The sequence below is a fragment of the Lycium barbarum genome, chromosome 1 (genome assembly GCF_019175385.1).
Source record: "Lycium barbarum isolate Lr01 chromosome 1, ASM1917538v2, whole genome shotgun sequence".
NCBI classification, from domain to species: domain Eukaryota; kingdom Viridiplantae; phylum Streptophyta; class Magnoliopsida; order Solanales; family Solanaceae; genus Lycium; species Lycium barbarum.
This window is the reverse complement of record NC_083337.1, coordinates 168922287-168934067: the sequence shown is the minus strand read 5'-3', so window position 1 is coordinate 168934067 and position 11781 is coordinate 168922287. Positions and strand designations below refer to the sequence as shown.

At 34.8% G+C, this 11781-nt stretch overlaps 2 protein-coding genes across 2 annotated transcripts; one reads left to right on the top strand and one right to left on the bottom strand.

Annotated features, from left to right (window-relative positions):
• The first annotated feature begins 485 nt into the window (after positions 1 to 485).
• On the top strand, positions 486 to 2250 carry LOC132626634 (uncharacterized). Its single transcript, XM_060341568.1, has one exon. The coding sequence runs from the start codon at positions 1165 to 1167 to the stop codon at positions 2059 to 2061; it is 897 nt and encodes a 298-aa protein (XP_060197551.1). The 5' UTR covers positions 486 to 1164; the 3' UTR covers positions 2062 to 2250.
• Positions 2251 to 5414: 3164 nt separating this feature from the next.
• On the bottom strand, positions 5415 to 10807 carry LOC132606967 (E3 ubiquitin-protein ligase CHIP-like). Its single transcript, XM_060320696.1, has 8 exons — positions 10439 to 10807; positions 10281 to 10348; positions 10111 to 10174; positions 8770 to 8841; positions 6368 to 6501; positions 6127 to 6280; positions 5926 to 6036; positions 5415 to 5838 (listed from the first exon to the last, which is right to left on the bottom strand). Exons 1-8 carry the CDS (start codon positions 10541 to 10543, stop codon positions 5713 to 5715), a joined length of 834 nt encoding a protein of 277 aa, XP_060176679.1. The 5' UTR covers positions 10544 to 10807; the 3' UTR covers positions 5415 to 5712.
• Positions 10808 to 11781: the final 974 nt, after the last annotated feature.

Below are 11781 nucleotides of genomic sequence, written 5' to 3'. Positions count from 1 at the left end.
TCTTAATAATTAAGACATATTCAGACCTAATAAGTGCTTAGATCTTAATTTAAACAAATGCACTTAATGGCCTAAGGTCTGAACCATTCAGATTCAGACCTCCATTAAGTGCAAACAAATGAGGCCTATGACACCTCTAAATAAGGTATAATTTTCATTAATTATACATTTAGATTTATCCCAAGGCCAACTTTAACTTCAGTCATTAAGGCTACACTTGTAACGTAATGCTTATGTGGCAACTGTGCAACCTTGCTTGAGTGCAAAGTTTGGTATCGAGGTTCGAATGGTCGCTTTATTGCATTACCATTGTGGATCCAGATTTCCTTCGTAGTTTTATATTCAAAGGACAAAAGGCAAATGTATTTCCTAATTAGCTCAAGATTTGCCAGCTCAGTTTCTTGTAACCCAAGTCATAACGACTTTCCATTCAATATAAATTAAACCAGCCATATACCATGACATATAACTATTCCACAAATGTTTTCTCAATTCTTTGGCATCGTCACTATTTCGAATCATAATATACGATCCTCATTCTAGTTTTATTGACAAATTGTTATTATAAGAGGAAAAGAAACTTTGGATTCTTTGTTTATTTAAAAATTTCCTTATGATTACATTCACGTTTATTCATGGTAAACGTTTCTTCTTTCAATTCGTCTATTACACCAATAATCTTAATAGTTATTTCCAATTAGTTTATAAATTATAAGCTCTGAATGGACCTGTTAGTTATCTAAAAAACACGTTTTTCAATCTCTATCCAATTCCATGCAGCAATCAATTATTCCAATTATTCTTTTTGTCTTTACCTTTTCGAATTTTTGAAGAGGCATATGTATAGTACCCCCTAGGCCCCTACCACTTATCTTCTAACTATACTAAGCACTCAATTAACCTCCCAATAAACTTGTGTCACGTGCTATTCTCGTGCTAATCTTATAGGATACGACTCATTCCCCTGTTTTTTTAAAGGCCTTCTTTAAATACTTCAAAATCCAAGACTATATAAGCATTATTCACTCCTCAATTCCTATTTCTAATTCCAGTTTTATTCGAATATTCTCATTTCAATAATTCAATAGTTAGCCTCTATTAAACCCCAAACCATCAAACATTTTTTTCTCTGAGCTTTAGTACTAAAACTTCAAAAAAAAAAAAATGTCTGGTTTTAGCAGAATGAAGAGAGTTACTGACCCCTTAGACGATAGCATGAAGGCTCGAATCATTGGCCGTACTGATGAGAAACATCGAGAAATCGGTTACTTCAGCAGTGGTAGCGAACACAGTGCTCACGCCGATGATGACGTGGCTTCTCCTAGTTTCTCCGATCTCGTTTTCGGTTATACTGATAAAAATGGCCAAGACGAAACTCCGAAAAATGATTCAGATTCTGAGCCTGATGTATCAATATGTGAAGAAATGCCGAGCCCTGTTTTTTGCAGTGACATTGATTTGTTTCGTAATGTGATTGTATCAAGAGTTGCTAAAGCATTGGATATGTTCTCCTGCATTAAATCGAATAAATCAATGCTTCAGAGGAATGTAATGGCGTACCTTAGGAATTTCGGTTACAATGCCGCGATTTGCAAGACGAAATGGGAGAGTTCAGGTGGTCTTGCTGCTGGAAATTACGAGTTTATTGACATAGTAAAATCAGATTCCACCAATCAGATCATCACTCGTTACTTCATCGATCTCGATTTCCGTGCCGAATTCGAGATCGCGAGGCCTACGTGTCAATACGAAGGGTTATTACAGTCCTTACCGAGTGTTTTTGTTGGTAAAAGCGAAGAGCTAAAGCTGATACTGAGAGTAATGAGCGATGCTTCGAGACGATCGTTGAAAAATAGAGGCCTTACTTTTCCTCCATGGAGGAAAAATAGGTTCATGCAGAATAAATGGTTTGGTTCGTATAAAAGGACAACTAACATTATGCCGGCAGCGTGGTTAACGCCATCAAAGGAGATGAATGGTGTAAAGTGCCGGACTGTTGGGTTTTACGCTACCGCCGTTAACGACTCTGTGTTGTTTCCCGCGATAACTCGTACTAGATGATGGCAAGAGATAGCAGCAAATAGAAATTAATCAAATTTTTGGAAGTAAAAAAAACAAATTTTGGTATACAGTAATAGATTCATCTACTATTTATGTATTTTCTGTTTCATTTATATTACTTGTGTTTGATTAAACATGAAATTTAATTTATAAAATTATTTGGTTTGTCCTTTGTACTTTATACTTTGAGGCAAAACCAATATTTGAAGTTTATGGGTTCTGAATTATCATCAAACTTGTAATTCATCTTAGTTGTTGGGTTCACAATTAAAATATTTATACAGATTTAAGATCTAAAAAAAACCCGCAAGTAATACTCTGACTCCTCCCCTGTTTATAGTACAGGGTAGTGAATGAAAACATGAAAGTAGTGATTGAAAAGTTAATCAGTTCGATAAAAGAAATTATGTGTTTAAATTAAATAGTTCGATGAAATTAAATTAAATTAAATTGAAATTTCGTTTAAAGAAACGAAATAGAGGTATTGTAGCTGCCAAGTCTTGCTCGTACATGAACAATTATATAGGTGGATGATTTACCAACATGCCATCTTTACCATTATAAGGAGAAAAGAAAATGCTTCTGAATCGACCATGTTTTTGTAACACAAGAAATCAATATATAATTACTAACTTAGCTTATTGTTTAAACCTTTTAGTTAATAAATTAGAAGAGCATCATAAAAATCGAAATGAAAGAAGTGAATCAATTAGTTAAAATTATGAGAGATCGTTTTATGTCCACATCAAAAGGGTAAAGTGTAGCTGTGAATTGTTATTGTTTATTGACAAAGTGTAACGCGAAAAATGCACATTGTGTGCATTGTATAGCTAGGATTTCACGTGCAACATCTCATGATTGGACAGCCGTTAGATATGGGGAGTATGGATTTTTCGATTTTAATTCAGTGATCAGAGAAGCTCCGTTGACAACATGGAAAATCCAATTCCAAATTGGGCTGCTGATCACAATTTGCAAAACAAATAAAATATTGGCAGTTTGACGAGGCAGGATTCGGAGAGATCGATTTTATGGTTTTATTATACATGTTATTTTAGTTAATACGGGAATACGTTCTTGTATCTTGGGCATGGAAACAATGTTCGTAATTCAATCAGAACAATCAACCTTTTCCTTGTAACGAGGATGACATAGACAAAAATCAACCTTTTCCTATTGAGGTTTTAATGTATCGCAAAATTTGAAAAATAACTTTCAAGTGAGATAATCTCGACATGTTCATATGTAAAATTGATTAGCTACATTCTTTTATGGTGTAATTGTACACCTTATATGCAAGGATATATTTAGTGTTTCGGTACAAGATTCATTCAAATTCAGTAATTTTTACAAGGAGTATAGATTTTTATGTAAAAACGCATAGATTTTAACGAAAAAATAGAATTGAACCCATAATTTTAAAAAAAAAATACCGACTCCAGCACTAAAAATCTTAAATATTAAATTTATTAAATTAAAATTTTGGATCTGCATCCGCTTATATGGTTGGCCTTTGATAGTTAGAAAAACAGATAGAGGAGACTAGACAAGTGGCGGATAACCGCATTGAATTGACTGAACTGGAGGAAATATTTAAATGACATAAAAGGGGGTTGAATGGATAATGTGTTTTCAAGAGATCCGATAAGGCAATATTTAATTAATTATGTTTGCCCTTTCAAGAGGAGAGTTGTTGGCTCTTTGGCTGGGCTTTACCTACTTGACTATAGGGTATTTCTGGAAGTGAATGTGCCCTTAGTAAAGTTCATATAGCCCCTCATTTGAGGGTTGGGTTACGCAAAGGGTCAAAATTCTGGGACTTTATGACGCTTTAATTTTTGTTTATTTACAAGTGACGCTCTATTTTTTTGTTATTTACTAGTGGCACTTCTACTATTTGAGTATGCAAATTTTTAATGGAGATGGGCTGTATGGTTCTTTCTATTCATGGATATAATGTTGTTTCTTTTTTTAGTATTTATTGGTGGTATCTCATACATTGAAAAAGTTTGTGATATGGCTATTTCCTTGCGTGTGGAAAAACTAGAATAAAAGTGTCATTTGTCTCCTTGTTGCGGTTCATTTTTAAACGTGTTGTGTCTTTAATTTATTGTGGTAGCAGTTTATGCTTACACATCAAAATTGGCTTTTTCTTTTTAATCAAAAAGAAACTGTTACAAGACATGTTCACTGGACTTTATGCCCAAAACAACCCATCAATGAATATACTTTTTTTTTTTACACGGATTGCCCTTCAAAAGCACTGGTCTTTAATATTTTTGCCCCTCAAATTGGTGGTCTTTAATTTTTGCCTTTCACCTAATATCCTAAGGTTATGGGTTCGAACCCCAGCTTAGTAAAAAAAATAAGGAATTTCGCAAGACAGAGATTTGGATTCGCGAGGCAGAATTTTGCATGCAAAACTCTGCCTTGCAATTTTTTTTATTATTTTTGATTGAGAAAGGGTACGAATTTGAAACCAAGGGATTTTTAGCGAAGGGCAAAAGTTAAAGATTTCAAATTTGAGAGGCAAAAATTAAAGACCACCCCAAAATAAGGACATTCGTGCGAATTGCCCATGAATATATACTCCTCTTAATTCGCCCAAACTTGAATGAGAGCCCGTTTGAATTGGCTTATAAGTTGCTTGTAAGTTGTTTTCAGTTTTTTTGAATGTTTGGCTGGCTAGCTTAAAGTCATTTTGTGCTTAAAATAAGCTAAAAAAAATTTTTTGCCCATTTGACTTAGCTTATCTAAAGCCCCAAAAAAAATAAGTTAGACTACTCCAACTTATTTTTTTTTAGCTTATAAGTTGTTTGCAGCTTATAGGCATAAGTCAATCCAAACAGGCTCTGAGTTGGGCGGATGATATTTTTCATGGGTCGAATTTGACATTTCTAATAACCATCTGTAAATACTTGGTAGATAGAGCAAGCAGACTGCTCAATGTTGCATGGATTTTGATTTGTCAAGTAAAATGAGAGACTCAGGACTTTAGGGCGTTATTGCAATCAGTAAACTGTAGTAAATGAGGAATGGAGGGTCTACTGTCTGAAGTTGAGCTAATAACAGACACTATAGGGGAAAATGCAGCTTTTGTTTTAGTAATCGTGATGATCAAACCAGCCTGCATGCACTTCGATTAATTCCATGAGGTACCTACTACCTTCGGACTTCCACCAACACAAGTACAGGGTAAAATCTGTCCAAGGTTTGGATAGATAGGAAGAAATCACCAACTATTTTTGCCTCCGCTGGGGTTTGAATCTCAGATATAGTGGTTCTCAACCCACTTCATTGACGACTGGCTAGTTTAAGTTAGTCAATTTCTTCACACAACAGCAGGAATCGTGTATCAAAAAACTATAGTTTCGTTTGATCAACAGTGTCACTGTAACATCATACAAAAAGCTGGTAATGGTTTGCTGTACAATCAATGAAGACCAAGGAGCCAATTACAAAAGTACTACACTGTACAACTGCGATTAACATGATTTTGTACGGGAAATCATGTTAATATAGAATGGAAGCTGTTAGCCAGATGATTCCACCGAAAGATGCGTCCTCCCACCCTTCTGGCTCTGTTCCTGGTTTCACTAGCACCGCCAAGGACATTTGCATCAGACCATACCAATCATACCAATGAAGAATTTACTCTATTCTGTATGCCCAGGCATGCCTTTCCAGAAATGCCCGAACAGCTTCTTTTATAGCCAGATTTGGCACCAACTGGGACGGATAAAGTGGTTCTCGCGTAATTGGATCAAATTCGCCCACCTACATCGCCATGCTCAGGAACATAAATAAACAAATAAAATGGAAAACAAAGATGAATTGCATAAGGTGATGAGAAACAAATGTTACCTTCCGCAAATGGTCAAGGATAACAGCCCGCTCGTATGTAAACCCGCTGGGAGCAATGACAGGGTCGCGAAAAATATCAAGAGTGATTTGACAACACATGTAATCAGGAACCTAGGAATTTTCCAATAGTGTCAAAGGGTAATACAACATACTTGCTTACGAAAGGTAGAAATGAATAAGATTATATGCTCGAATGCTCACCTCACTTGGAGTATCATCTTCTGCAGCTTTCATGAAAACCTCGCCTACAGCTTCCAGTTGCTTCGAAAGAGATGTTGAGCTTTCATCTTTGAGCCCTTCTGTCTGAGAACTATCACGCACATGCTTCTCCTTGAGAGCCAACTCACAGGATTCTCTGAGGCACATACACAAGAAAAATAACGGGGAGACGACCAGTGTAATCGGAACAACAATCCAACAAAAGTAACAAAAATATAATTACTTCAAGTTCTGAAGCTCCCAGGAGCGCCTCGTAGATTCATGCTCCCACTCCATGTATTTTGCTTTCGCAAGCTCTTCCCAAATCTCTTCAACAATGTAGCTTCCTGGATCCGCACCTCTTCCAAGGTCTAATGCCTAACAGAATACACAAAAGAGAGCTGTATCATAATTCAGCAGGACAATCTTCCCTAAAATCATCATGTCAACTACTCTCTCTGTCCCAATTTATGTGACACTCCTTCCTTTTTAATCAGTCTCATAAAGAATGACACCTTTCTATATTTAGCAACAATTTAACTTTAAAATTCTCATTTTGTCCTTACTGAAATGATTTATAGCCACACAAATATCTATGACTTATCTTAGACCACAAGTTTCAAAAAAAAATTCCTTCATTCTTAAACTTCATGCCCAATCAAACACATTCACATAAATTGGGACGGTATCATAATTCAGCAAAACAGACTTCCCTGAAAGCATAGTTCCAACTACGCTCGTCATAAAAATAAATGATTATTGATAGATCTATCCAAAACATGTTTGCAGAACTTGTACAAACTAAAAAGAAGAAAAGAAAAAGATTCATCCAAAACTCCTTTGCGAAATATATCATGTCACCTGGGCCCTGGAATCTTAAGAATAAAGATTAAGATAATCATTTTTCCAGCATAACAGTGGCCATGAATAGTTCATGAATTATGGTTGGGCTTCCAATGCCAAGATTTGAATTCAACATAATAGTGGTTTGAATTCAACACAATAGTGGCTTCCAATGCAGGAGTTCAGTTGTTTCACGGGTTTAAGTTGTTCCTTAGGAATACTTACAACCTATGAGGAAATCTTCAGGTTGTAGTTTGGTGTACATTTGGTGGATTGAATGAACTCAAAAAATCACTTAAGCACGGTGTTAGCCTTGAAATCTTTTACGTGATTTTTTTTTTTTTTTGAGAAGGTAACAGTTGATCTTTTACGTGATTTCTCCCGGTATTGGAACTACACTTTCCAGTTACTACTAGTAAGAGCAACCAACAACGAGCATATAATCTTGCTACACACAAAAGCAACAGTTACACAACAATTATCTGATAATACTTCTTGAGGAATTCATTCATTCAGAGTAGGTAATAGGTAATAATTCACTAGCTTCACTTGTCATCAACCAGGAATATAAACAACGTCCTTAATATCAACAATTCTTCAAGCTGCGACGATCTCGCCCTTGAAAAAGAAATGTGGACCAAGTCGAACATTTTCCCAGTAAGCTCACCTCTACTCCATTGAACTAAAAGATATATTTTGACAATGGGTTTCCATAACATGTGAATTCCAAAATATGTCATCCAGAGAACTATACAACAACAACAACATACCCACCAAAATATGTATCAGAGAACTATCATAGTTACAAACAAATATAAAGCCAAAACAAACAAAAACACTGGATGATTTCTTTTCATATGCTTAAACTTTGATGGACAAGAGTTACTCGATATCTGTGCTAGTGGGAGGTTGCACGTTCCCGGTGGAGCAGTCTAGGTGCGCACAAGTTGGACACCATCATTATCAACACAAACTAAGAATATTAAACTGATAATCCTAGCATAAATACCTGTTCATTTATCTCTTGCACCTCACCTGACATCTATTTTCCTAAAACTTCAAAGACCACTTTTAGAATAGTTCACCACTAAGATGATGCACACATATGGAAGATGCTAGTGTTGGTTTTTAATAAACTGTTTTGGCGCTAATCCCTGAGGTTTACTGTAAGATTGTTGGTTAACAAAGAAACTTTATTGAAAGAGCAAAGAAGAAGAATACATGGACAAGGCCAAGATGTTCTTCAGAACTCAGAAGCAAGCTAGAAACGGCACATTGGAGATACTACACATGGTTACTTAGCTCAAAGCATATAGGTGATATTAGATCAGTTTTAGTTAAGATTTGAACCTAAGGCATTTTTATGGAAAATACAGATTAAGAAAATAAACAAACGAATTAATAAAAGGTTCAGAAATTTGTTTCCTGACAATCAGGCTTGCTAACTTTCATATATTTAAAATATTGAGAAATGAGCAGTGACAATAGCAGCCGCAATACGTCTATAGTTACAGAATTGCATTCGTGTTAATTTAGTAAGACCATGAAAGAGGAAATTATAATAGCAAAAGTAAGAAAATATAAGAATGACCAAATTAAAAGGAAAAAAAAAATACCTACTTTGTCACGTCATCATTTTCATAAACAATTAGCGCTGCAGCCTAAACTTACAAACAAACAGAGGCTGTTTGGATAAATATAAGACACCAGAGGGCCACAGCCACAAAAGTGTTAAGTACCAACGTGATGTATGGGCACTTGCAAGATAAACATTTAAACATCTGTAAGAGACGATGTTTATACCTTTACCAATTCTCTCACACCTTCAGCATACTGTTCCTTTTGTCGCAATGCAAGACCAAGATAGTAGTGGGCCTGTTCTCCCAGAAATACACTTAGGTTATTATCTGCAGAACAAAGAACTACTAGCTACACCGACTTAGAAAGACAATAAATTCAGCAGTTAAGAAACTAAGATTCTGTAAAAGTATCCAACATAGAGCCATCTCTGATTTTCTGAATGCTCTGATTACCTAAATTTTTCTTCAAAACCTTTGAATTTACTGATACTTTGGAGCAGTTAACAAATCAACAATCTCCAGAATTTACATCATTAAAACTTCCAGCACGTCTTTGCATGCAAATACCAAGAATACCATATTTTAATTGTTTCTGCAGTGATTCTATTACGGTAACTGCAGAACATTAAAGATCTCATTTATCCATTTTTCTCTCTTCATCTCACTGGGTATGTTGTTGTTGTTGTTTATGCTAGTTATAACCATCAGGGGTCGTTTGGTAGGAGGGATGGGATGGGATTATTAGTCCCATGGGAAAGGAATTATCCCATGTTTGATTGGTATAACTCCTTTGGTACCCAATCCCTTCTATATAAGATAAAAGGTGGGATAAGTTATCCCATGAGAAGAATAAACTCCATTTAAGGAAACGCCAAAATACGCCTAAGTCCATCCAAAGAACAAAGGAATTAGCAACATTTAGGGTGTGTTTGGTATGGAGGAAAACGTTTTCAAAAAAATTCCAATTTTGTCATATTTGGTTGGTAAAAGTGTTTTGAAAACAATTTCTCTAGGATAACAAGTTCCTTAAAAATGAGGAAAATGACTTCCCTAATGAAAGTAGGGAAAACAAGTTCCTATAAGTGACATTCCAAGATCATTGTCTCCTCCCCACCCACCCAACTCCTCTAATCCCCACCCTTGACAAATTAAATGCTCTTGGGATAATATTCTTTTGCTTACTTACCAAACACTAGAAAATAAGTGAGAAACTCACTTGTCTTCCGAGAAGACATTTTCCATAGGAAACATTTTCCTTCACACCAAACACACCCTAAGTTGTTTCTGTGGTGATCCTATTAAGTTAACTGCTGTCTCAGCAAACGAATTCTCCGATAGAATGTTTAAGATTTCACATTTCCATGTTTCTCTCTTCATACTAGTTATGACCATAAGAGTTTTTAACATCCATGAGAAGAACAAACTAAATTTAGCGAAACAACGCCAAAACACGCCTAAGTCCATCCAAAGAACAAAGGAAATATCAACATTAATAGAACACTTATATGAAAACCCCACATTGAAAAAAGACGTGTGCGTGTTAAAATGTCACAAAAGTATGCACCTTTACAGAATTATGATCCAGCTGAATAGCCTTTCTACAATCTTCCTCCACTCTTTTCCAGTCACTATAAACCATCAAATCACATTAACAAATAAACATAAAATAAAATAAAAACAAATAGGAAAAAAAAAAAAGACCGGGGGGGGGGGGGGGGGGGGGGGGGCACATACTCCCGTTTGCGATGGCACAAAGCTCGATTTGTCCAATAAATCGGAACATTAGGGCACAATGTAATTGCCTATAGAAATTAACATTCAGTAGTAAAAAAAAATTAGCAAAATGAAATTAAGGGGGTACTTTATTTAACCTAATACTAACAAAAAAAGACCTCAGTATAAGCATCTATTGCAGCCCCAAACCGATTCTTTAAAAAATAAGTATTCCCATCTTGTTTCAGTTGTTCCGCTTGCTTTGAACCCACAATTGGTGCCATTTCTCCTTTTTTTTCTGCGATCTTGAAATTACCCTCTCTCTAGACACAAAAATTGTTGCCCTCTCAATACATACATGAATTTTGTTGTATAAATGGATGAAGGGTTGGAAAATTGAAAGTGTAAAGTGGCGGGTGAGAGATTTCAAGACCAAATTTTGATATCAAATGTGAAAATGGAGGAGAAAATTGGAAGTGTCGTCACGTACTATATGATAGTGCGTCAGAAAGTTTTAACTGTGATTGGCCACGCTAAAGCAGCTTTTCTATTCGTCAATTAAGACTCCAATTATTAATCCCTTTCCCTTTCATTTTAGTCTTTATAATAATCTTTCACTTCTTTAAGTATGGGTTTGTTACACGTTTGGCCAGTCGGCTAAAATAATTATATCCGCTAATCAAATATATATTAAAAATATACATTATTAAGTATTATAAATGTATATTTTATGTTATATAAGACATTATTAAGAAAAAAAAATATTTGCCTGCTATTACTTTGATGGGACCACTATTTATGTAAATTTCTCTTAAAATTTTGCTAACGGAGTGAATTTGATTTATACAAATTCATTCCCCTTCGTTGACTATTATAGTAAAATGTTTATCATTTCTTAAGATTTTTATGGATCAATATCGGTGACCTAAATTTATTTGTAGTTAGTTTTTAAATGATTTGATTATATGTATCTATTACTTCATCAATGTGTAGAAATTAAGATTGTTCCGTATATACTTTTTGTTTCGTAATTGTGGAAAACAAAATTGAATTGAATAAAGTTCATTTAAGATTTGGGTTAAATTTTAAATTAGAAATGTATATATATATATATATATATAAGATACATATCTTGTATAAGGGGCGTATCTAGCCTATTAAGTGGGGGTTCAATTGAACCCCCATCTTTCGAGGCGGAGCATAAATTTATGTGTGAAAAATAATTAAAATTATAATAATAGCAAATATGAACCCTTAACTTTTAAAATCTAATGTATTCACTATTAAAAATTTTAAGATTAAACCCACAAAATTTAAACATTGAATCCGCTCTCTCTTGTATTCATTTGTTTGCTGCAACTGAACTTGAATTATTGCTCTTTATCCATTTGTTTTTATGTACCACCTTTTTCTCTCTCTCAATATCCATTTTAAATGTTTTCTTGACAACATAATATGGAATAAAGAAACAAATAGATGTTGACTTGAAGCTGAAGCAGGTCGCACTGGAAATTTCTCGGTA

Coding starts and splice junctions, on each gene's coding strand:
- LOC132626634 (XM_060341568.1), top strand. CDS start 1,165: ATGTCTGGTTTTAGCAGAATGAAGAGAGTTACTGACCCCTTAGACGAT.
- LOC132606967 (XM_060320696.1), bottom strand. CDS start 10,543: ATGGCACCAATTGTGGGTTCAAAGCAAGCGGAACAACTGAAACAAGAT. Junction 10,175..10,280: donor TTGTGCCATCGCAAACGGGA/GTATGTGCCCCC, acceptor GATGGTTTATAG/TGACTGGAAAAGAGTGGAGG. Junction 6,502..8,769: donor GTGTGAGAGAATTGGTAAAG/GTATAAACATCG, acceptor GTATTCTGTTAG/GCATTAGACCTTGGAAGAGG.